A 26,920-nucleotide genomic window follows, 5' to 3' on the forward strand; every position below is an offset into this window, starting at 1 on the left:
GCCCAGTGGTGCCTCCTCCTGGCCACTCTGGGGATTCGCTCTTTCAGCCTGACACCCTCTTCTTGCGGTTGCTTGACTCATCGTCTCGCTCTCTCACTCTGCTGCCCCTCTGTTTGTGTGTCCTTGACTCCTATCTCAAGGCAAGGTAAAGCAACCAGTCAGGAGGGACAGGGAGAATTGGGGGGACGGTATAAGAAGCACTAAGAGGGCAAAGAAATTCCTGTCCCTGACCATAGCACAACCCACTCCTTACCCCTTCCATGGGATACAAAAGAGGTGGGACAAAGCCCCCAGCCTCACGACCCCTCAAAATGGACCATGACCATAAATTGTAAGAGGTGGGACCAAGGGTGTGTACTGCAGGTATAATTATGCCTGCTAAGGAGTGGGTGAACGAAGCACTGGGAACAGGCTCTGTAGCATCAGACCTATGGATATGTTTGCTCGAAACTAACCCCAATAAACATTGCATTGTTTGCACTTCAGACTTCTGGCCTTCTGCTTTCTGTCTGCGTGACAAGAACCAGGGAAGGGGGTGAAGGGAGAGCCCTCTAGCAGACACAACATTGTTAAACTGGATCATGCAGTCAAGGACACACAAACAACCCTAACTCTGCTCTCAATCTGCTACTGTCCTTCCAACCCCTTTGCATTTTGTATATATGATGGAAATATTTTCATTAAGGACTCTGGGGTTTGATTCAAGGCCCACTGAAGTCAACTGAAAGACTTGCAGAAAGACTTGCAGTTACCTTTAACTAGAGCTGGGTGAAGAATATGTGTTTCAGTTTGGCCAGCAAACCAAAAGAAGTCAGAAAAAATATTTCATTTCCAAAAATGTTCAGAAATTGTCAAACAATTGGAAAAGTCCATTTTGGGTCATACAAACTGTTTCATTCCAGTCAGCTCCAGAAAACATAGGTACGTGCGTGTGTGAGGTGTCTCCCACACTTTATAACCTTTAGCCAGTGTCAGGGTACTGGCCTGCGTTGTGGGAGACCCACTTCTGAATCCCAGCACTGCAGCAGGGACTTGAATGAAGATCTCCCCCATCCCAGGTGAGCGGACTATAGGTTATGCTACGATTGGCTTCTGTCAATCTTACCTATTGAAGCTGTTCCACTTTGTACAAATACTTAAATATTCATTGGACCAAACAATGGTTGACACTGTCACTGGTTGAACTTCAAGGCGCAAGAAGCCTCTCTGACTCAGTGCAGTCAAAAGAAGCACAGAGGGGCTCTAATGTTTGAACCTATTCTCAAACTCACCCTCAACACTGCCAAAAAGGCTAAGGGCTTGTTTATAAGGAGAGACAGTGCACTGTGGAACTTTTAGTGTGCAGTAGCAGGGGCCACATGGCCAGTTAGCAGGTGGCAGGCGGGTAAGCAGACTTACATTCCACCTTGCCACATACTAACTCTCCGCATAGGCAAGCCTTAAAAGTGACATTTTCTAAAGTATACACTGTTGGCTTAAATCTGCTCCCATTGACGTCAATGGCAAATGACCAGTAACACCAACGGGAGCAGAGTCTGGCCAGTGCTGAGTGCTTCTGAACATCCCAGCCTAATGCAAAAAGGAAAAACATTTTCTACTGCCATATATTTATCTCTTGGAGATTTAATTACTAGTAAAGCAAAATGAATAATTCATAACGATGAATTTCTCCACTATTTTTACAATATTTAACCAGTTCTAAGTCAAAGACAAATACCAGGAAAAAAATAAAATCTATCGGAGGGGAAGGAATTCATCAGGCTTATTTCATCATTTTTATTGAGTGCAATTTTCTCTTTAGTACAATATTCTCTGAAAGTTACCGTTACAAACTCTGACAATTTAAACACAATCAACGAATCGGGAAAAAAAATTACAATGGGGCAAAATCTTGTACAGACATCTCATTGACTATGTACAGGACAGGGCATCTGCTGGCCGGCACAGTGCATGCTGCTGAGACGAGGGCTCTCATTGCCTCTGCTCATCAGGACAGAGCAAAGCCTTGGCACGAGAGCCTGACTTTGCGGTGGAGAGGTCAGCATTCATCCTGCAGTCATGGTGGCAGGGTGCTTTGCCAGAGGAAATGGAGGTCGGCAGTATGGTGATGAGCATTACTGTCCTGTCTCCATTTCCTTGTGAGATGAACTACTGATGTATTCCCCCTAAAAGAGAAAAGGGGGAAAACAAAATAAGAAAAATGAGTTCATTTTAATGCAAAAAACCATCATCCCAATTCTTCACATAACTTGTGCTTTGGCAGCATAGGAGAGAGCAGCAAAGCACAGCTAAGACATGGCATACCCTACCTTAACTGGGTATATTGTTGGCACTAGAAGATACAATTCTGTAGGCTACAGTGATCTACAGAAGGCTCCCTGGGCTTCAGGCTTTAACATCACATATAGCACCATGCAGCTGTTTAGTGAAAATGTGTGTTGACTCCTTTGGATTAAGTATCCTGGTAAATTCCAACCAGTCTGCATGATCATGTCACAGAATTCTTTGATTATTCCTGACATTTGTCGATAGTCATCACGACAGCTAGTCAGGCATTTCCTGCTGATAAAAGATTTCAGCAAGAATTGAAATTGTCTGTAGCAAAAATGTTGATTGTGTGAAAAATGTTCAATTTGCCATTGTAAAAATTGGAATAAAATAGTTCCTTTCAAGATGATTGGATTTGGATCAAAACATTTCAGTTAGCTGAACGTGTCAGCCTGAGCTACTGCAGTCCCTCATTGGTGTTGTAATTTGGGTGCCCACTGACCTTATTCTACCCAATGGGCTGTGCTTCCTGGCTGGAGTACATCTCCCAAGATGCACCACAGTCTTCACGCTGGCTGATCTGCACACTGATTCAGGGATGTCTCACTATCATGAGGCATCATGGAAAATGTAATCTAGTCAGCAGTCTAGCCCATAAGGAAGACTAAGGACATGAAGCACGATCACTCCCATGAAGCACTGCGGTGGCTCAGGGGGACACAAGTTATCAAAATTCCTGTGGTTTTTATCAAAAACAGAAAACCCAGGGGGGGAAATGTAGAAACCCCCCTATTCTTTTTCCCCCCAAAATAATACATTTGTTTTCCGCACTATTTTTCACATAGGAAACTCCCATGTTTGAATGAGTTCTAGTGAAGCATCAGTCACATTTATGGTAAAAGAAAGTCCTGGTCCCAAAGAGCTCTGACAGCCCAGTAGACATGATGAAATAGGTGGATGAGACAAAGAAACAAGCAGGGAGGCAGAATGGGGAGACAGTAAAAAGTGGAGGTCATAAGTAATTCGTAAGTGTAATAGGTAGAAGCAGAAGTCACAGGAACTGCAGCTCACCAGCTGCCTAGCCATTCTCCAGTGGCAGTTTTCTGTAACCATCACAGCACAGGGGAATTTTAGGGTGGAGCTTGGATAAAATGGTGACTTTGTGGATTTTGATGGGGAGTTTTTCCCTGTGTATGTAAGAGTGACCCAGGAAAAAGTGTGGAGATGCTTGTGGGGAAAGCTGACAAGCAGGTAATGCAGGTGGAGCAAAGGCCAGAGTCAATCTTGGGGTAAGATAATAGAATGAGGAGATAGGGTGGGGGCTGGACAGCCAAAGACTTCAAATTGTACAATCATAGAAATGTAGGGTTGGAACGGACCTCGCGAGATCATCTAATCTATCCCCCATGTGCTGAGGCAGGCTTAAGTATACCTAGGCCATTCCTGACAGCTAACCTGTTCTTGAAAACTTCCAGTGACAGAGATTCCGCAACCTCCTGAGGTAACCTGTTCCAACGCTTAACTAGCCTTATGGTTAGAAAGTTCTTCCTAATCTCTAACCTAACTCTCCCTTGCTGCACATTAAGCCTGTTACTTCTTGTCCTTCCCTCTGTGGACATGGAGAGCAACTGATCACCATCCTCTTTACAACAACCTTTCACATATTTGAAGACTGTTATCAGGTTCCTCCTCAGCCTTATCTTTTCTCAACTAAACATCCCCAGTTCTTTCAACCTTTCCTCATACGTCATTGTTTTCTAACGCTCATAATTTTTGTTGCTCTCCTCTGGACTCTCTCTGATTTCTTCACGTCTTTCGTAGACTGCGGCATCCCAAACTGAGCACAACACTTTACCTGAAGCCTCCCCAGTTGCTTTTGTTGCAGTGGCTGCACATTATTGGCTCGTGTCCAATTTGTGATCCACTATTGTCCTGAGATCCTTTTTGGCACTACTGCTGCCGAGCCAGTTATTGCCCATTTTTTAGTTGTGCATTTGATTTTTCCTTCCTAAATGCAATACTTTGCACGTGTCTTTACTGAATTTCATCTTACTGATTTCAAACCAATTCTCCAGTTTATCAAGATCAAGAGCTTGCAACTCCTCCAAGTTTGGTGTCATCCACAAATTTTATAAATATACTCTCCTCTCCACTCCAGCAGCCAAGTCGTTAATGAAAATAGGTCCGGAACTGACCCCTGCCGGACCCCACTAGATATGTCCTCCCAATTTGGTCCTAGATGTTCATACTTCTATAGCAAAAAGGAAAGGGTTTAACGGAAACAACCCTTTACCTCCTTTCCCCACATTAGGAAATCTTGCAGCAGGACTTTTTCTGTTACTATTCTTTAGATACTTCCTTTTCTTTCCATAGAAGCAATACAGCTTTGCCTGAATTCTCCTTCCCTTCCCCTCTGGTTTTATGCTAGGCTGGGGTAATTACCCCTGGCCTTCCCATCTGTGCTTGAGATTAGCTTCAGCTCTTGGCTGTGTTAGCTGAAATCTGTGCCCCAGGCAGTGGAGTTAGTAACAGGAGAATTGACACCTCTACTGCTCTAATGCCAGCATGAGCCATAACTTTAATAAAACAGGGTTTGCTTAATGCTGCACTGGTAATAACCTCTGCCCAAACGCTGCCTCTTTTCCCTCTGCCTTTCTTGCCCACTGCATGGCTCAATCACTGTGTATTCTGGCCTAAGAACCAAGCTCCTTCTCCCGACTCCTTTACAGACCCCTGCTGAGGCTTCCAGCTCTAAATAAGAAATACTGTCAGCACAGCCAAGCCAGGCTTTTCTCAATGGGCAACTTAACTGTCAGGTGTTTGGGGGGCTAGAGGTGCATTTGCCATGAGCGTAACAGATAACCAGATTCTGGTTCTCCCCCGTTTTGAAGTTCAGGGGTGTTTGGATCTAGGCTTTTGCTCTGGACCCATCGCTGTTAGGATTAAGCAGTCATGGCAGAAGCACTGGACAAACAGCCAGCACCCACCAAACAATACAGAAACAAGACACTGCAAGGACAGGACACATTGCCGTTGGGGTTAATGGCCTCTCTGGTCTTGACTTCACTGCAACAGAAAGATGTGTTTGTAACCTCAGGGTAACTAAGGTGCATGAGCTATGCTGAGGTAAACCACACTGAAGGCCAGACACTTTAGTTCTACCATGGGGTAAACTCACCAAGATCAACTCCTGGAGGGGGGATAGGACTGTTTACCTGGCCATTTACCTCATCATAAAACTAAAGTGCCTGTTGTCTACTAAGTTTTTACTGGTAGTTGCCCTGAAGTAAAAAGAGTCACCTTATTAAGCAGTGAAGACAAGGCCTCTGTCCTGGCTGTAGCAAGGAGTTAAATGCAGAGCATAGGCCTGAGACTGAGCTGAAGATACTTGTGCTATAGAGAGCTCAAGTTCCAGAGAAAGCTCCTCCTAAGGGGCACAGAACTACAAATCCTATACAGGTTTCTGCTCTGTAAGAAGTCCCTACAATCGGTCACCAGTTAGGACAGAACCACGACTTCTATCGCCAACAGCATAAGCCTCTACCACTTGAGCTAGAGGAACAGCTCTGCTAGCTTGTAGCAAAAGGCACTTATCTTCTAAGTGGGCCAGTCAGTAAAGGGAGAGATGATCCCCACACACCTAGCCAGCATGGGGCATGTAGAAAACCCAACATGGCAGCAGGACTGTACCTCACCCATCCCTTGCCTCCTGCAGGCGTGTTCTAAGTGGGAGGCGGATCATGTACTTAAGAGGAGAAAAAAATTCCGGGGCAGGTTATTTTGAAAAAAAATAGAGGAAGTTGGACACCACTTTCGAATGAAAGACCAAGTCCTAGCGGGATCCTTTCATGGGCAGAGGTTGAGTTAGATGGTCAAAGTTGCATGGTAACTTCATTTCTCAATCGGTCTGCAGTTCATCACATGACACTCGCTTCTCAGACATAGGACACTTTTGAATGCTGAAAACTAAACACATACCCTGGGCATTTCAAAGGAGCTAGGTGTTCAGTTCTCACTGAAAGTCACTGTGATTTGGGTGCATGGCTCCTGACCAGGTCTTTGGAAGCATCAGTCATCAAGCATGGCTCCCCTTATCCAGAACTGCTAATTTGAACGAGGCAAAAACTAGCTGTGATGACTGCTCAGATCCACCATCCACTGCTAGGCTTTCTCCCTGATGGGCCAGCTCTGCCCAGAAAGCCAGGTTGCAAGAGGTAAGTGGGTGGGCACAGGGGGTAGAGAGAGTGCCATGGGCAGTAAGTGGAGTTGTGGGGATCATGCTGAGGGATCTAGTCATGGATTTGCTTGGCATGGCCATGGATAACACCCTTGGGATCAGAATTCTGTGTCCATTTTAATTGATCTCTGGCTATAGTCTCTTGAAGAAAAAGAATCTGTACTGGACAATTGTGACTACCTAGAGTGGACTCTGGGCTTAGCTCCAAAGAGGAAAAGAAACAGGGTGGGATTTCTGTGCCCACCTGGAAGAAACACTTGGTACAACTTCCAGGACTGGGAGGAGAGGAAGCTGAATAGGATTCCGGGGCCCACATTTATTGGAAACTGGGCATAGGCCTTGGGATAAGAACCTGAGCTAGACTGTTGAGCAGATTAAGTATGGATTCCAGGTACAGAGGGAGACAACCCCAAAATGGACTCCAGCCCGCAACCCCCTTTCCCCCCACAATGGCTCACATTTGCACCCCTAAGGAGAATGGGCAGCTAAATGAGACTTCTGTGCTCACCACAGAGACTGGCTCTTTTCAAGTGAAAAATGGCATTTTTCTTGAAACAGACTAGGAGGATTCCAGCAAAAAAGAGAGCAGCACTGGGAGCACCTCCTACTCACACTGTAACCCAGAAATGCAGCATGGAAGCGAAATCCCATTATTTAGTCACTTCAGGGGGGAAAAGAAGCTTTTAATATCCAATTGCACCTTGGAAACATAAAGCCGCCACATTAAATAACAAAGCAATTGACCGCTGAGTAGCCTTGTTTGGCTACTGATAACTGGGGGCCACCAACGTAATTATACTAGGGCTTCTGTACTACTGTCCTAATTTACTGATGCTTTTAAAAATAATTCCAGCTGTGTCCAACATTTTACTCCTATTAAAATTCATCATCGTACTGAATAAAAATCATTTTAGGCCACCTAGGTAGTAGTGAAACTTTTATTTAGTAATGTAGAGTTCAGCAGAAAAAAGGGGAGGAAGCAGAGGTGAGAAAAGAAGAGTGGGGAGAGAGAAACTGAGATTATCTCAGAAGGTAATTTATATGGAAGAAAATATATATCTGTGTATTTCTTACCACCAGGGTCCATTTTCAAAATCATGCTCAGATGTTAGGCCTCACGGCTCACATTAACATTAATTGGAGTAGAAATTCTAAATTGCTGAAGAACGCTGCAACTGGAAATGCATCCCAGTTATGTTTTACAAAAGGCATTAGATGCCAAATATATCAGATGATATTTAAAATGTCACTTAACTGGCCAGGTCTCTTGGGGTCAGAATCTCTGTTGGGGTAAATCAGCATGGTTGCCTTGAAGTCAGTGTGGTGACAGTGATATACCGCAGCTCCAGATTTGGCCACATAAGATTAAACAATACACGTAAAAAACAGACAGCTCTTCAAGGAGAGGAAGGATGCTCTTGTGGTTTAAGGCATTGGAGAGCTGTCTTTTATTCTCAGCCCTGCCACACACTGTGTGTGGCCTTTGGCAAATTATTTAGGTTTGGATCCTCAAAGGTATGTTGGCTCCTTGAGGATCTGGGTCTTAATGTTTCCATCCCCCATTTGGAAAATGAGCATAACAATACTGCCTTTGCCTGCCTTGTTTGTTCACACTGCAGGTGTTACAAGGCAGAGAGGGTCCCCCATTATGTGTCAGTATAATAACCTAGCAGAATGAGAGAGAGAAAATAAAGCACAGATGACAGATGTTAGTCATGCCGCTTAAAGAACTACTAGAAAGTGCTGAGAAGTTATGTTGAGGAGTATGGTGAAAGCACCAGTATAGACTATAATAACGAGGCTTTGATCTCAGCCCATAAGCATTACTATAATATAAATAGTAATAACTAGGATACACTCATGAGGAAGAAGAGGCACTATACAAGGCAAAGCGCTATTGATATTGATAAAGACAAGCTAGATGAGGTCATATCTTTTATTGAACCAATTTCTCTTGATGGAACAGACAAGCTTTTGAGTGTCACCAAGCTTGTAGAAAGTTTGTCCTTTCCACCAACAGAAGTTGGTCACATAAAAGACATTACCTCACCCACCTTGTCTCTCTGGAACTAGCATGGCTACAACAACACTGCAAACAACATTCATATTAGTATCAGTTGTATAATAATGCATCATTCATTATTTTGGAAGAATACTGCGTTCTCCCTTTTAAGGGCCATAAAAACTGGGTCACTTTGCAGAATTATAAATTATATAGTGACACTTCACAGCTGCATGAAACGCATTTGATCAAGTATATAACCAGTAAAAAGAAAAGATGTCTATTATTCCTGCAAGAGTTATAGGGGAAGAATGAATAGGAAACACAGGCAGCGCAGAAACAAGCAGGAGTGTATATCCGGGAAGAAACATGGAAGAACAAAGAAAGGGAGCCCCAGTTTGTGATGAGAGAAGTGAGGGGAGAAAGAGGGCAAAGCAATCGCTGTTTCTTTAACTGTTCCCACAAACTGTCCCTGGGGATCAGCCCTTACAAATGCCATCTCCCTGGGGAATCCCAATTGTCAATGAAGTGCAGTTTCACACTTAAGAGGGAGGATAATTTGACAGCCACAATTAAAGCAAATGGCGTTTTGATTCCCTGAAGGGAGGCCATCCAGTAGTTAAGAGTTAAAACATGTTTTCTCTGTGTTAACACTGCTCCCCTGCCAGGTGTGTGAGATAGAAAGCTTGTTAATTTCCATAGGCATTAAAGAGAAAGAGCAAGTGGGAAGCCTGCACAAAGTATAAGGAGTCAATGAGGTGCAAGGAAGACAGGCAAAAGGGAAATAGCTTGTAAGGATTCAGTCTGCTGTTTCCACTGGCTTGGCTATAGCAGGACCCTGAACCTGGGTGGTGCTGGACATCCAGGGAGACACATTCATTTTCATTAGGATGTTCAGCAGTTCTTCCTACATACCTATACACTCCTTCGGCTAATCCAGACCACTCCAAGAGGCAGGATAAGACTAAAGCCTGCTAATATACATAGGCTTCCAAATCACGCTTCTTTGGACTAGGCAAATCTCATTTAACACCTCCGCAAAGGTGAGCCCCTTACAGACATTTCCTGGCTGTACAATGTGAAAATCCTGCTTAGTATCCACGTACATGTGCTGAGCTGCCCTGGAATCAATAATAAATGTCATACTTTGCATCGGTATAGGGCATTGCACCTGAGGATCTCAAAGTGCTTTACAGACACAAACAAATTCAGTCTTGCAACACCCCTGTGAGATAGGAGAGTATTACATTCCCTGTCCTGAGGCTGGGGAAATTGGGCTGGAGGCAGGTGATGTGACTTGCCCAAAGTCACACAGGATATCCATCACAGAGCTGGGAAAAGGCAGCAAAGCGATATATTTCATGAATGCAGGTAGTCATGTTCCCTCTTTTCTGTCTCATCTGAAAGGTGGCACCACCAGAAGACCAATGCCTCTTTACCCCAACCATTGGGCTGAGGAATTGTTTAGTTTCAACCTTGGTTGTGGCTCCTTCCATTCTCCTTTTGGGGTCAGTGGCCTTGGAGGACCTGGATGGAAGAGTCTTCCCTAGCTCTTGTGCAGGAAACATAAGGTGGGAGAAGCCCCCTTATATCCCTTCCCCACCCAGGCAATCCAGTCCTTCAGTGTTGTGTCCCATTTTGTCCCATTTGGGTTTTCCTACTCGTTAATATAAAATAAGTAATAAACAGATAAGTAACCAAATAAGAGACCAGTGCTCTGTGCACTGAATAAAATCCAACCCAATCAAGAAATTACAGTAGGAGAAATTGTGTATTTAATGATCAACTCTTTGACAGCAGGAGCTGGGCTCTCCCGACTCTTCAAACTAATGCAATCTCTGGGCTGCAGAGGGGAAATCAGGATTAAGTGATTCTGAAATCCAAAGTGTATTGGTTGGGCTCACTTCTAAATTGTCCAGGGGAGGGACCCAGGAATCCTGTGAAAATGTTTTAGCAAATTGATGAATGGGGAAAGAACTGACTTGTGCAGATTGCAAGCCCACATGTCTGTGGTAGGCTCAAGAGAGTTCCAGTCTGCTTTTCACATATACTCCCCAGGCATCTTGCTCCTCAAATATAATACTTGGCATGGTCTGTATTTCATGCTGTCAGTCCCAGTCAGTACTAATTAGCATTGATAATTGCACTGATGTTAAGCATCATTTTCATGCCCTCTCTCCCCACCTTCAAAACAAGGGTTCAATTGCCTAATCAGACCCTTGAGGATAATCATCAAGATGGAGGAACAAATTCATCCTTCGTGTAACTGGATTGACTTCAGTGAAGTTACTCCAGGGATGAAAATGCCCTAAAGAAAGCAAAGATTGTGGACAAGTGTGTGTGAGAGAAAGACAACTGAAAGGGAGACAGAAGAGAATGGAAAGTTACGGTGATGAAAGGTAGTGTGCCCTTATCGATAATGTACAGTATTAGGAGTCAGGAGACCTGGCTTTTGTTCCCACCTCTGCCACAGAGCTGCTGTGTGTCCCTGTGCATGGCACGTTGCCTGTTTGTGCTACTGTCTTCTCTCCCATCAGCTGTCTGTAAATCCTTCAGGGCAGGTGGGGACTTGTCCTTCACTACGTGCTCATACAGCACGTTGCACAGTGGAGCATCAGTCTCAGGTCTGGCCATTAGGCACTGCTGTAATGCTGATAATAATACAGAGACATCAGAACCAGACAGAAGGAAGAACACGAAGAAGGTACCGGGTGAGAGAGAGGAAGGGGAGGCAAACAAAGAACTCCTTTTATGTGGCAATGGGCAAATAGCAAAGTAGGAGACCTAGCAAATGCAATACCTTTGATGGGGTTAAAGCCAGTAGAGATGGAATTCCTTTGAGCCTGCTATTCTGCTACTGGACTTTAACCATCATATGAAAGGAGTTGGATATCTTGGTATCAGAGTGAAATTCCGTGTCCTAAGCTAGTCAGCACTGGTTAAATCTAAGCTGTTCTATCAAAGAGCCAAGGAACTACTCTGACCTGAGCGGGGAATGAAATTCAGCCAGTATGCTCATTCAATCATGGCTCTGCAGCCATTAAACTATTAAGTGACACTCTGCATAGTAAAGCATTATAGTATTTTTCCTGGGATAAAGAATCCCAGAATGGGAATAAACATGGATGCTCTGTCTTCTGCTCTCCCTCTTTGTTCTCTGGCTTCCTCCATCCTCTTTCCCTCTTTTGCTGCCTTCTAAAAATGGGATGGTTGAGTGGTGAGGTTGTAAGAACACAAGGAGCTGTCCTTCCTCTTCCTGCTCCGTGAAGATGCAGCTGGCCTATGACCTTTGTTGGGTGGCGGTTTTGTGATGTCATGTCCAGTGGGATGATGAAGTCAGAGGTGCTCATCAGTAAATCAGTCTCACCTCCCCTTGCTGCAGCATGCAGAGAAGAGGAAAGGTAGCCCCAGTGTTTCTCAAGGGGTGTTTGCAATGAGAACACAGAAGGAATGACAACTGCTGCATTCAAAGAGGTGAGTAGCTGAAAGTGCTGTGGGTGTCAAGGGCGATATGCATTCCTTGGTACCATGTTTGAGAGTTGCATGTGTGGGCTGGTTGAGCAATTGGGGCAGCGAGCCAGTGCTGATAATGAGGGGGCTGGAAGTGAAGATAGAGATAAATGCCAATGCTGAGTGAACACTCTGGACAGCTAGCAGAGGATTTCCATGGGAATTCCCAGGAAGCTCTTAGAAGAAGCCACTGAAGTGTGCAGGACAGGCACTGTGAAGTCCTACTGAACTCCTCTGAAAAAAGTACACAGCATAAGTGGAATACAGCATGGATCCAAAGGTGAGCTGATGCACAAGGTTTGCAGTGCTGCTGTTCCTGAATGAAAACCAGGAGAACTACATTTACATGAAGTGCAAGGCCATCTGCTTTCTGGAAGAAAACTTACCAGGGCCTGACCAGCAGATCAGATCAATGGGAGAAACCAAGAAAGCAAAACTGTATTAAGCACCAAAGGATAAACCATCAGAAGAAGCACCACAAGTTGGACACAATGGCTGGAATTCTTCTGCAGAAGCAAGTATATAGATAGACAAATGTTGTGAATAGAATGAGTAACACAAAAAGCTAGAGAACACCGACTGTGAAGTGTTTCATACTACTCACCAAAAACCGTATTCTGTGCTTGAGAAGGGGTCAGATGAGGAGCACACTGACAAAAGGAAAAGAACACTGGGTAGCCCAACTGATAACATCAATGAAACAAGTAAAGTGGAGCCATCAACAAGACAGAGGAGACAAGTAATCCTGATTGGTGACTCCATTGTGAGGAATCTGAGCTGAGATACTGAAGGGTATAAATTCTGCCACGATTTCTGGGTAGCACCTTACTGGGCAAGTAGTGGCAGTGAAATCAATGCAGCTACTTGTGGAGTAAGTCACTACTCACTGTGCATAATGATGGTAGAACCTGGCCCTTTGTGTGTTTCACAGGGAGATAAGTAGGACTACTGAGATCAAATTAAGAAAGGGAATTTAGGCCGAATATCAGGAAAGCCTTTTATTTATTAATTGTTAGCTATTATAGCATGAGGTTGCAAATTAGACTGCCATGGGAAATGATAAAGAGCCCAACTCATACTGCACAGCCCACGAAAAAATGTACTGCACCAATATCAGAACTGAATGGGCCTGATTCTCCTTTCCCTTATATAGATGCCAGTTTAGAGTAACCCTACTGAAATTATTAGACTTGCACTAGTGTAAAACTGGTGGGAGACTAGCATCAACTCCAAAGATTCTGTCTCCTTTTCTCCCCACTTCTGTCACCTTCTTCCATCATCTCTTCCTCCCTCTTCTCCTCTTTCCAACCTTCATCCTCTCCCTGTTTTCCTTAACAGAGCTGGTTAAGATGCCTTTGGAGGCTTCCAATTTATTTTTTATTAAAGTTCACTTCTTGCTTCCAGTTGCTGGAGCCAGCATGCACCTTCACGCACAAAAATTGTGCTGGAATGGCACTTCCACCCGGTCAGAGCAGGACTGTAGAAGTAGCTCACTCTGCACAGAAACATACAGGCAGACATCTGCCAATGCACATTACACCCAAATGCATAAAAAAGAGGAAGATGTAAAATTATAACCTGATCAGAGTTCAAGCATCTCAGGTTGTTGTCAGATGGGTTGGCACACTTCCATGACAAATTTGCCACAAGAATAACTTCTTTCAGCACTGTTTTGGCATCGAACCTGCCATTATGCTTTAATAGTAGTTGTATTTTGGTAGCACCTAGAGGCTCCACTGGGCTAGGGGCTGTATAAACACATAATGAGAGACCTTCCATTCTCACATCTGCCTGCTTCAGGGTTCTTAGGCTTTCCTCCAAAGCATGTAGTACCAGCCACTGTCAAAAACAGGGTTCTGGACTAGGGTCTGCTCCAATCTGGCAATTCCTATGTCCCTAAATTCAAACACCTCACAGTCTAAATCAGGGATCTCAAACTCAAATCACCACGAGGGCCACATGAGGACTAGTACATTGGCCCGAGGACCGCATCACTGACACCTTTTCATATAAAGATACAAAAGCCGCTCCCCACTGCCCCCACTCCACCCCTTCCATGAGGCCCCACCCCTGCCCCACCTCTTCCCACCCCTTCTCTGCCCCCATTCCAACCCCTTCCCCAAAGTCCCACCCCAACTCTGCCCCCTCCCTGCCCCTATTCCAACCCCTTCCCAAATCCCTGCCCCTGCCTGCCTCTTCTCTGCCTCCTCCCTTGAGCACGCGGCTCCCCACTCCTTCCCCCTCCCTCCTGGAAAGCGCTAAGCGCCGCACACTCAGGGGGGGAGAGGGGGCGAGGCGGCCGGGGAGCTTGGCGGCCACAGGAAATAACTCCATGGGCTGTATGCAGCCCGCAGGCCGCATGTTTGAGATCCTTGGTCTAAATGCACAATGGGTGGGATGGCAAACAGGCCACACAAAGGTAGAGAGACTTGCTTAAGGTCATACAGAATTTCAGTGGCAGCTCTCAGATTAGAACTGAGGACATCCACTGGATCCACCCCATGGGCTCATGTTACTCTGTGAATGCAACAAGCATTTAAATATGGGGTATCTGTGTCTGCTCCCCAGAATCACTTTGGAAGTTTCTAATACTAAGTTCTCTCTCTCTCTCTCTTATCCTGGGGAATCTTATTTTGAATTTCACAAGAGGGTCTCCTTGAAAATCTTTGAAAACAATTTGGAAGGCTCCCAAGTTATAATTAGATCATTCATTGTGGCAGGCTCTTATATAAGAGCCGCTAAATCAGATTATGACATGTAAATTGAATAACGTTCTGTGGATCACCTTACTCGATCAGAACTTTGAAGAAGCAAATACAGAACACCTGGTTTAAGTGCAAGAGGCAGATTTAAAACTCTGATCAGAATGGCAAGCCTTTAAATGATAAATTAATCACATATAACCCAAATACAGAGAAATGAAGGCGGGAGAGGAGAAGGAAATATGAAGAGTTGGAATCTGTTTGGCAGTGTTTGAAAATCTATTGTGGGGTTTGGAAATTCATTTCTCAAGCTGAAACCTATTGAATTTTTTAAAGTCAAATTCAATGTTTAAAAATAATGACTTCTAAATGAACATATTGTGGTTCAAATTTATTAGCAGCTTTTCTAGATCAGAGGCAAGAGATGTAAGAAATGCAAATGAGTACATCCTAGTTGTAAATCAGCAACAATGATCATGGTAATTCATTAAAAAATGCCATAAATGAAGCCTGAGTATTTATTCTGCTCCAGATTCCCTGCCTCTACCAGCTGGAATACTCCTGCAGCATCCCAATCAGTAGGAGACACTAGGTTCTTTTCCAAATCATCATGTCCCAGATTGCCCCAAGGCCTCTTGGGAAGTCTATTTGTATGCACCTTGTAATAGTGGGGTCTGGGCAGCTTTTGTAACAACACATATGCAAAAAGGATTCCTGTGAACCCTTGGGGTAAGCTATTTGCACCCACAGAGAAATATTAAATATCTTGAGCGACATTTTCCAAAGTATTTGTGTCAGCCTAACTCGGCTCCCACTGAAGCTAATGGGAATTAGGGAGAAGCCATTCCACATATTCTCAGAAAATAAGGACTCTGACATTTACTTTTATGCCATTCTGGTTCTCTCCACCTTCTCTTCACTTGGAAGGATTATGGTCTAGGAGACAGGGCACTGTGTTGGGAGTCAGGAGACCTAACCTCTGCCATCAACCAGCTGGGTGGCCTTAGGCATCTTACTTCACCTCTCCGTGCCTCAGTTACTCTGTTTGTAGAAGGGGATAATTATATGTACCCTCCTTTATAGAGTGTGCCGAGATCTCTGGATGAAAATTGCTGCCTACAAGGTAAGCATTATTATTTGTGGCAGAATAAACCTCTCACTATGCTACATCGGTAATCACCAGTTACTAAACTACCTCGAATTGTCAGGTCCCCGAATCCTTTGTGCTCCTAGACTGGATATCAATAAATGTGATTACTCTCTCAATGAGCACAAAGCCAAAAAGAAAAATCAGGAAGTACAACACAGATCTCGAGTCATTGCCCACAGAGAGAGAGTGGAGACCTTCAAAGTGCAAAAAACCCCACCAATGATTCTCTTGGGGGGAAAAATGAATACATTAAAACTCCCCAAAGCTGACAGGCTTAGAAATAATGATCCGAGTTTGCTCTTATTTAAAAACTGGCTTCCTGCTGCTTTCACTGCAATCCCCGCTTTGACTTTCAGCAACATTTACAATTAAATATACATAAGTGCTTTCAAAGAGCCATTAATTTGAAGGTCATTAACAGTGCAAAATATATTTCCTTTATTTATAAAAAGCCACATAATAATGCTATTAATCTGTCCTCTCGCTGTATTTCTAATGCTGTTATTGTCTCTAATCTGAGAGCGATTGACTTTGCCTTGGCTTCCAGCTACACTGCAACCCATTTTAATTACTGCTATCAGAAAGCCGTCTGTCTAACACTCATGCGCCCTGACTTTCCACAGATGGCACCTTCTAAAGAGAGTGGTGAATTCCAGAGGAAAAGGAAACATCTGAGTTTGACTTTGTTGGGCACCAATGAAATAGACTCATTCTTCAAGGCCAGGAGGGACCAACATAATCATCTAGGCTGAGCATCATGGCACAGGCCAGAGAACGTCACCCAGTGTTTTCTCCATGAGGACCATGTCCTGTGGCATGTTTTGTTTTAGGACATCCAGTCTTGTGTCAAAGATCTCCATCATGCAAGAGCATCTTCCACTCCAGAGGCTGCAGGTTTCAGATGATACAGTCTCAACAATGAGTGTGGTCTAGTGTGTTTCTCATACACACACTGGCTCCCCGCCCCCATATTCGTGCTCTTGTCTCTGTCACAGCAATCTGAGCTTTCCACACCTCCAATTGCTTCTTGAGCGGGCTTTATACTGCTCAGTGGAATTGTAAACAGCCATTTAACAAACACCACACCATCTGTCTACAGCTGTAAGGGAGATTTAAGCACCTCTCAAAGCCACTCACAGCAAGTTTCGCACCCCTACCCCCACCCCAATCACAAAGCTATCCGCTTGGGGACCCCAGGAAGCCTTCAGTCACTGAATGCCTTCTTCATATCCTAGACCCAGCCTCTCATGGCCTCCCTCCTTCAGCTCTGCCCCCTCTCCCCTCCCCACAGCTGTTTGCTTTACGAGATAAATTACTTGAAGTACAGCCTGTCCGCAGTTCCCAGCAAATCCACTACATGCAAAAAAAAAAAAAAAAATGATGATGGCTAGGCTGAGATTTTGTGGTTGCCATAGAAATGTAGAAATGAAACTGACAATTGAAAAGCATTTCACAGAGTAAAAGGACATGATTTGAGAGCGCGAGAGAACAAGATAGATTCAGTCAAAGAAAATAAAGAGTGAGGCAAGACAGACAAATGGATTGATCAGTAGATAGACGTAAGAAATAAACAGGGAGTGTGAAAGATAGACTCACTGCCAGAGAAAAGCCAGCCTGTGAAATGGACAGACTTGGCGGCATGGAGAACAGAGAGGGAAAGAAATTAAACAGTGATGCAATCAGACAGCAAGACTCAGAATTAGGGATGTAATATGTGCTGGGCTTAACAAATCACAAGTAGGAAGGGAGAATTCATAGGGAGGGCCTGGATGGGACTGGCCTGCTGTCTCAACCTGGTTTGCAGCCCCAGGGTACAGTTCTATGCCCCCGTCCATCTTTCCAGGCACCACCCTCTCTCCACCTCCATCTCTCCAAGTCCATTCCTGAGGACGGTGGGAGCTGCAATGGGTGGTCAGCACCTCTCGGGGCTTGGAGTGGGACATATAAAAAAATCTGATGGCAGAACTGCCGAAGTCTTGTGTGCTTGAGTGAAAATGGAAGTACACTGGTGCCCTCTTACAATGCCATGCTGCCCTCTTGCAAAGCTGCCTAGCTTCACAAGAGAGAACAAAAAAGATGGTGATTGTTAAACTGGCTGTCAAAAAGCACATCCCTCAGTGTTACTGGAGGCATCTGCCATTTTAAAAGAAATTGTTTGGGATGGCAAGGACCATAATCAAATGTCGCATCTGGGCAAAGAGAGACCAATACGGACGGAAGAGACAGCTTGGCAGACTCATAGTGAGCCTGGTGACAAACAACTCAGAATTCATTTGAGCTAGGTACAGACACATCCAACTCAGATCTTCCTCTGCCTGTGAGAGGTGACAATGTTGCCTGTTGCCATTTCCAAGGGTGTCAGGTGGGCAGAGCCCTCCCTCCAGAGGCATCAGAACTGGAACAAGAAAAGATCATAAGACAGACTGTGGCGCCCACTCTGGCTGCAGCCCCTGCCCTGGAACGAAGCAGGAGAGGTGCTATCTCTTAGCTGGCAGGAAGAAGACAGGGACAAACCATCCCGATGTGTAGAAAGAATAGTAAATATGGCAGGCGACCAGCTTGGCTTAACAGTGAAATCCTTGCTGATCTTAAATACAAAAAAGAAGCTTACAAGAAGTGGAAGATTGGACAAATGACCAGAGATGAGTATACAAATATTGCTTGGGCATGCAGGAGTGAAATCAGGAAGACCAAATCACACCTGAAGTTGCAGCTAGCAAGAGATGTTAAGAGTAACAAGAAGGGTTTCTTCAGGTATGTTAGCAACAAGAAGAAAGTCAAGGAAAGTATGAGCCCCTTACTGAATGAGGGAGGCAACCTAGTGACACAGGATGTGGAAAAAGCTAATGTACTCAATGCTTTTTTTGCCTCTGTCTTCATGAACAAGGTCAGCTCCCAGACTGCTGCACTGGGCATCACAGCATGGGGAGGAGGTGACCAGCCCTCTGTGGAGAAAGAAGTGGTTCGGGACTATTTAGAAAAGCTGGATGTGCACAAGTCCATGGGGCCGGATGCGTTGCATCCGAGAGTGCTAAAGGAGTTGGCGGAGGTGATTGCGGAGCCATTGGCCATTATCTTTGAAAACTCATGGCGATCTGGGGAAGTCCCGGACGACTAGAAAAAGACTAATGTAGTGCCCATCTTTAAAAAAGGGAAGGAGGAGGATCCTGGGAACTACAGGCCAGTCAGCCTCATCTCAGTCCCTGGAAAAATGATGGAGCAGGTCCTCAGGGAATCAATTCTGAAGCACTTAGAGGAGAGCAAAGTGATCAGGAACAGTCAGCATGGATTCACCAAGGGCAAGTCATGCTTGACTAATCTAATTGCCTTCTATGACGAGATAACTGGCTCTGTGGATGAAGGGAAAGCAGTGGACGTGTTGTTCCTTGACTTTAGCAAAGCTTTTGACACAGTCTCCCACAGTATTCTTGCCAGCAAGTTAAAGAAGTATGGGCTGGATGAATGGACTATAAGGTGGATAGAAAGCTGGCTAGATTGTTGGGCTCAACGGGTAGTGATCAATGGATCCATGTCTAGTTGGCAGCCGGTATCAATTGGAGTGCCCCAAGGGTCAGTCCTCTGGCTGGTTTTGTTCAATATCTGCATTAATGATCTGGAGGATGGTGTGGATTGCACCCTCAACAAGTTTGCAGATGACACTAAACTGGGAGGAGAGGTAGATAAGCTGGAGGGTAGGGATAGGATACAGAGGGACCTAGACAAATTGGAGGATTGGGCCAAAAGAAATCTGACGAGGTTCAAAAAGGACATGTGCAGAGTCCTGCACTTAGGACGGAAGAATCCAATGCACTGCTACAGACTAGGAACCGAATGGCTAGGCAGCAATACTGCAGAAAAGGACCCAGGGGTTACAGTGGACAAGAAGCTGGATATGAGTCAACAGTGTGCCCTTGTTGCCAAGAAGGCCAATGGCATTTTGGGATGTATAAGTAGGGGCATTGATCGTTCCCCTCTATTTGACATTGGTGAGGCCTCATCTGGAGTACTGTGTCCAGTTTTGGGCCTCACACTACAAGAAGGATGTGGAAAAATTGGAAAGAGTCCAGCGGAGGGCAACAAAAATGATTAGGGGACTGGAACACATGACTTATGAGGAGAGGCTGAGGGAACTGGGGATGTTTAGTCTACGGAAGAGAAGAATGAGGGGGGATTTGATAGCTGCTTTCAACTACCTGAGAGGTGGTTCCAGAGAGGATGGTTCTAGACTATTCTCAGTGGTAGAAGAGGACAGGACAAGGAGTAATGGTCTCAAGTTGCAGTGGGGGAGGTTTAGGTTGGATATTAGGAAAAACGTTTTCACTAAGAGTGTGGTGAAACACTGGAATGCGTTACCTAGGGAGGTGGTGGAATCTCCTTTCTTAGAAGTTTTTAAGGTCAGGCTTGACAAAGCCCTGGTTGGGATGATTTAATTGGGGATCAGTCCTGCTTTGAGCAGGGGGTTGGACTCGATGACCTCCTGAGGTCCCTATGATTCTAAGAGATGTCCACATTTGCCTTAGTGTGACTCCAGGAAAGCCCTGATGGCTGAACAAAGTGCAAAAGCAGCAGCATGAAGGGGCCAGCAAAATGATCCAACAAAAATCAGAGCAATTTGGTTCTGACCAATACATTTATCTTCTCCTACACTAGAATCCACAGGTCCAGGAAAGAAATGGATGGGGTGCTATGCCCACCTGGCAGTCCCACAGGCTACCTGGCTGAAGGCTTTCACAACCAACGCTCTCCTTGTAAAAGGCTCAGTGCTGCACCATAGCTTCTAAAGACTCCTCTGTGACAAAAGAGATGCCTTGGACAGTCTGAGCGCAGGATAGGGTTACCAATCCTCCAGGATTGTCTGGGAGTCTCCAGGAAATTAAAGATCAATCTCTAATTAAAGATTATGTCAGGTGATAACATCTCCAGGAACACATCCAACCAAAATTGGCAACCCTAGTGCAGGGATGGAACCTCCTTCCTTAAAATAGGACAAATACACAGGCAGAAACAAAACTGTCCTATTCCCACACACCAGAATGCACTGGGTCAGAACAGACACTGCTGGGGCCATACAAGGCCACAAGGGAGAGCAGAATAACTTGAATAAATAGAGGAACTGTGGAAAGGAGGTATCTGTGGGGCCCATCCCCCTTTGTTTCCTACAGCCTAGAAAGGAGAGGTTGGCCATGCTGGAGGCTTCCCACACCATGGGCTCTAGCAGCCTCTCTGAGGCAGTTTGTGGAGCTGGTGGTAGCAGATTTCCAGGAAGCCTGGAAAGCCACGTTCTCCACTCCCCAGAGGAGAGCTGTTGCTTGGCTGCTTCAAAGCAGATGGATGCATTACTCTTTTGCTGCTGGGGCCAGTGAGAGGCCTCCATAGTCCTTTGTGCTCTTGATGGAGAGGAATAATGCTGGTGGGCAGTGTGATGGGGCCTGTGCACCCTGCCCTGATGGGGAAGAGGTAGAGAGGCCTATGTGGGTGGTGGGAAGGAGGCCTTTAAAAAAGGAGGAAGCTTCTGTCAGCAAAGCAGGAAGGACTACGAAGCTGGAGGGGCTCCTGCAGCAGCAGGGGGAACTCCCTTATTGGAGACCCCCAGCCCTACAAGGCATGTAGTGAACTCCCAGCTGAGCCTGATTTAGCTCCCCGGCCAGAAGGACTCCTGTAAAACCACTCTGCAGGCACCCCCAAAGTAAGAGGGTATCGCTGGCTGTTTCTTTTTTGAATTGGCTACAGGAAGGGTTTATGCTCAGTCACACTGGAATCTTTGTTTTCCTTTTTGGTCCCCCACCGGGAAAGATACATAAGCAGCCCAGAAAGGACAGAGCCAACTGCCAGGACTAAGAGATGGGGACCAGAGTTGGGTCCACCCAGTGTTAGCTGGGACTCCAGCCAGGTGGGAGGGACTTGTTTACAGGCAGGTCTTAGCTGTTCTTCCCATCCTCCCTAGGTCCTCTGCTGCCAGAGGAGGGCATGGAAAGGAGCAGGTGGGCTGTAAAGTTGCAAGTGACTAGGCATTGCAGTGAGGACAGGCTTAGGGCTTGTCTACACTTATATTTTATAGCGCTCTAACTTGCTGTCTCAGGGATGTGAAAAATTGCCCCCCTGAGCACAGCAAGTCTGAGCGCTTTAAAGCGCTAGTGTAGACAGGCTCTGAGCACTGGGAGCCTTGCTCCCAGCACTCCAAACTAATCCCCTCGTGGAGGTGGATTACCAGGAGCGCTGGGAGAGCTCTCTCCCAGCGCTTGCGCGTGACCACACTTGCACTTCAAAGCGCTGCCGCGGCAACGCTTTGAAGTTTCTAATGTAGCCATGCCCTGAGACTGTTCAGTGAGGAGACTATGCTTTCCAGAGGGAGCAGCACTGAGCTGCCTTCGGCAGGTAGAGAGAAAACTCAGGGAGCCATGGTTCAGATTTGTGCCCGTTTCAGGCACCGTGAGTGCAAAATGGATGTGGCTACCCAGAGGCTGCTTTTCTAGAGTGATGTATTCCTATGTATGGGAAACAGGGCCTTAGAATGGAGGCCTGGAAATCTGGAGGTCACTCTTCCAGCTGGCCAAACCCTTTCAGCAATGCAAGTCTGAAGCATCGGTGTTTGAATTTCACAGGAGAACACTCCTTGTATCTCACATGGTGGTGACATTCCATTTCTTGTGAACCTGGGCATGAGCTGTTGGTTAAGACAATGGGGGAGAAAGACCCTTTGAGACAGAAAACTGGGAGGAAGAATTAGGAAATTAAATGTGGGGGCAATGTTATAATCTGAAATTCTTCTTAGAAGGGACTGGCAAAATCTGAGGATGATTCATAGTGAATGTTGCCTTTCCGCTGTTTAGATTTTATGTGGTCAGTCAACAGTCATGCTGGCTCAACTCAGGAGGTAGAAGAGTTCTCAATTAACACACTCTCTCTTCCACCCAAGAAAAGTGCCATCCAACTGGTCCTAACTGGGATTTATTCCTGAAAGTACAGCCTGGCCAAGTCAATACTGCTGGGAAGTCAGCACGGTGCCCAGCCTGGCGTTTCAGATAATCTGGGAGGTCATGTCTTTTGAAGGTGATGCTTCTAGAAATAATTTAAAATCATACAATAGTGCTCCTTGCACAGCTGGTCAATCTTATCTTTGCAAAGGTCCCTCGGAGACATTGCTACTCACATTCTCAAGTCTCCTTTAACCTCTGATCTCTATCTAATGAATCATGTGGGGCCTGCTCTTTGAAAAACAGACACGAGACAGAAGATGGGCAGGTCACACTTCACTTGGAGAGACAGCTTCATATTAAAGCAGAGGGATGGGAAGAATGTAGTTATGATTTCACGAATGTAGCCAGAAATGTAGCTTCACATCTATTGCCACGCACCTAGGTGCCTTATGTTTAGAAAAACAATAACAACATCCCAAGCTTCTATCTTTAAGGCCTACAGCAAACCTGCCCTTTCACTCCTTTCCATAAGATCTCCACTTCTTCAACATTAAGCTAAAGCAAACCTTGTACAAAGCTTTAACTCAACAGGCAGGTCTTACATTGTGCCTGGCAGCTCATTAAACTCAGCCTCCTGGAAGGAGCTATTTCCAGGGACGTGGGCTCTGCACTGAGAATGCTCTGCTATCTGTGGTGGAGAGTGTAACCCTAGGGGGTCAAAGGTGAGAGCAACTCAGGAGAGAAGAACTCTTGCAAGGAGAAGGAATAAAGCCTCTCAGTCACACTGGAGTTTGCACAACCCACTGTAGGACTTTTTTTCTTGAGAGGGGGAGTGAGAGTGTGTGTCTGAGAGAGAGACTGAGGAGTTTAAGGGAAATGTTCCACAAGATTTGCAAACGGGCTATTACATTTTATTCATCTTTAGAGCTGGACATAAATGCTAATTATTTCTTGCTGGAAAGTATTGGGGAGCAGGGAATCCTGTGGAAATTTTCTGGTTTTTAAAGCCAGAAACCAAAGCCAGAAACTTTGGGAAGGAGAAGGTCTTTTTTTTTCAGTTTTTCTATTGAAAAATCAGAACATTTCTATCACCACTAAATTTTTTCATGAAAATTTCCAACTGTACAAACAAATGTGCTGAAGGAAAAATTTTGACCAGCTCCACTCATTTTACCATAAATCCCCTAATCATTCATTTGGAGAAAGCAGCTTTTAAATACACATAGGAGCAACATTTTGAGTCATTTGTCATGGAATGCACCAACATTATTTAGGTCTGGGAAGACTCCTGCTTTGGTGCTTCTCTCCCACTAAGATGAGGGAACAAAGCCTGCCCAAGGAAACCTAGAGAAACAGGTTCTGGGCAAGCATTGATCACTCTATTGATGGGATCGTGGGCTATTAGAAGGATCTTTTATCCCTGGCTGCTGATGTAACTTTAACCTCACAGGCCACCAAGTCTTAAAGATGACTTGCAACAGACTAACCAAGAGAGAGATACTTAGAGAGCTACTGGTAGAAGACCCAGTCCGAGAATTTTAAAATACTTATGCTCTGACATGGAGAGGCATCGTTGAGTCTCTCATAGCATCTGCAAAATCACAAAACAGCAGAACTGCTTCAGATGGTGGATAGCCTGATTAATCCCAGCTGCCCCCGCTTAGAAACTTAGTCAAGTTTTTCGCTTTTGTGAGGAGTTTGCTTGTTCCACTGCAATACAAATGGCTGGAATTCAGACAGCATTTGCAGCATCTGTCAGTTTAGGTCAATGTCCTGAGGGTACCAGCACAGAGACTCCCGTTTGAGGTTTAGCCAGTGTTGCTCAAGTTCCGAAAATGTTGGGGGTGCTTTGGGCCACTGCCTGTGTATCAGAGCCATGTCCCCGCTGGCTGGTAAAGACTGGTGATGACACAGTAGCAACCGTCAATGCTGAGGGTAGGATCCCAAGTGTTCCCAAGGAGGCCTCTACTTAAGTTATCATCTTGCTTATGACCACCGGACCACCTGTAAACTGGTACCAAATCTCCAGTATTTGAGGGAAAGACTATGGAGAAGGTTGGTCATGAATATTCTCAGTCTTCAGATCACTTTGACCCTAGTCATTCTGGGTTTAGACCTCGGTGTGGGAGAGAAACTGCACTGCTTTTGTTGGTGGATGATCTCCTCCTGAGTAATGATGAAGACAATGTGTCCATGTGAATTTTATTACACCTCTCAGTGGCTTTTCAGACAGCTCATGAGAGGCTGTTAACTGGATGAAGGTTCTTAGCAGGAGAAGAATCATTTTGTAGCAGTTTTCCACTTTTTAACGCAGAAGAACCTTGAAGATAATTATGAGCAGTTGTTTATCCACCTTAACTGTCTCTCATACTGAGTATAGCCGGGTTCTGCTCTGTACCCACTATTGTCCACTGTGTGTACAAGGCCACCAGGAGGGTTAAGAAGAAGTCCTGGCCTACAGCGTCTGCAGTATTCAGATTATACCCAGCTCTATGTCTCCATTATAGCTGATACTTTCGGTGCAGTGAAATGATGACCCAGTCTTTGCAGGAGATTGGGATTTGGATGAGGACTCGATGACTGAGGCTCAGTCCAGAAAAAGACAGAGATAATATTAGTGGGTTGGGGGCAGCATCCAGAAGAATTGGCAAGAATTATATCAACACCACTAATTGGTGGTATGCAGCCATCACTTTGCAACCATATTTGTGACTCAGAGGTCTCGTTAGACTCAAGGCTACTTCTGGACGCTCTAGTAGCAGCTGCACCTAGGAGCAGGTTTACTATTTGTCCTTGCAAGGTGAGTGCACACTTTTTGTTCACAGGTGGCCCTTGCTGTGCTGATCCATACCTCTGTCACCTCAAGATTCGAATACTGCAATGTGCTGTCCTGGGTGGGGGATGTACCTTGAGGCCACTCAGAAGATAAAACTCATCCAGAACATAACAGCACTCGTATTAAGTGGAGTTTTTTGTTGGGAGCATGTAGCAGGTGCACCATGGACTGCTGGGTGGAGTTTAGGCTGTTGGTTTTGCCTGTTAGAGGCCTAAGAGGTTTGGAAGCTGGTTGCCTCTTTCATGATGCTGCCGCACAACAGCTGACATCAGTGGATGAGCTCAAGCAGCAGCTCCCTCCATATGGAAAAGAGGAAGGCATTCTCTGAGAGAACCCCTCAATCACTGTTCCCTCTAAGCTGTGCACGTGTGCGCGCACACACAGATCCTAAGCCCCGCGCACATGGTGAAACACCGTGCGCACAAAAATTTGCACAGAAGAAACTTTTTGTGCACATGGCCTGTCAAAAATTAGAGGGAACATTGCCCTCAACTGGGGCATGCTACCTGCCTTGGATCTGCTGGGGTCAGATCTGTTCACTTTCTGGACACAACGCAAAGCTTGCCTTTCTTCTCAGGCTTCTGGGGAGAGGATGGGGGAGAACTGGATGGGGTTAATTACTGGCATGGTATCATGATATGTAGTTTCGGAAGCAGGTCTGATCAGGATTGTGCAGAATATTGCAGTGGGTTTAAACAGTCTCCTGTGACTTTCTTAGTACTGTAAATTCCCAGCCTTGAAAAAGGGCACCCAGAGCTTCGGATGGATGCTTCTATTAGCTGCTCTTATACAAAGCTATATAAATGTAGCATTGTTCACAGACGAACTATCCCACTCTCCACAAATGGCAGGACTGAAGCTCCTTGTGACCAGATATGCTTATTTCCCACACTTACACCTGCAATTTAACACTTTCCTATTGTGGAAATCAGGAACATTGCCCATGCCTACTCCCTGGTCTACTCAAGTTGGAAGAGACAGAGGGGGACCAGGGTCCATTCCATTGGAAAAAGGAGAGAACAAAACTCTAAGTCATCATATCTAGCACTTTTCATCAGTCTATCTCAAAGTGCTTTATAAAGTAGGTCAATGTCATTATCCCCATTGTTCAGATGGGGAAACTGAGGCACAGAGGGGGGAAGTGACGTGTCCAAGGTCACCTGGCAGGCCAGTGGCAGAGCCAGAAATAGCACCCATGTCTCCTGAGTCCCAATACAGAGCTCTAGCCACTAGGCCAGAGAGTTAACTTAAACAATTGGATGATGGTTAATGGACCCTGGGTAACCAATCTTTACAGC

The 26,920-nt window shown here is 45.4% G+C and overlaps 1 protein-coding gene across 9 annotated transcripts in view; it reads right to left on the minus strand.

The window, feature by feature from the left end:
• Window positions 1-1,756: 1,756 nt before the first annotated feature.
• EPHB1 (EPH receptor B1) overlaps window positions 1,757-26,920 on the minus strand; it is a 342,358-nt gene continuing 317,194 nt past the window's right edge. For 4 of the 9 annotated variants that reach the window (XR_012160842.1, XR_012160837.1, XR_012160843.1 and 1 more), the window contains exon 17: window positions 2,077-2,165. Coding sequence is in view for 2 of the 9 variants with exons in the window: in XM_073360347.1 (XP_073216448.1) it covers window positions 2,057-2,165 (109 nt within the window). In the remaining 7 variants the exon portion in view is untranslated. Of the gene's footprint in view, window positions 2,166-13,595; window positions 13,766-26,920 lie in introns of those variants that run through there. The other 5 variants (XM_073360347.1, XM_073360346.1, XR_012160839.1 and 2 more) reach the window with 3 other exon arrangements.

This window comes from Lepidochelys kempii, chromosome 9, assembly GCF_965140265.1.
Source record: "Lepidochelys kempii isolate rLepKem1 chromosome 9, rLepKem1.hap2, whole genome shotgun sequence".
Taxonomy (NCBI): Eukaryota; Metazoa; Chordata; order Testudines; family Cheloniidae; genus Lepidochelys; species Lepidochelys kempii.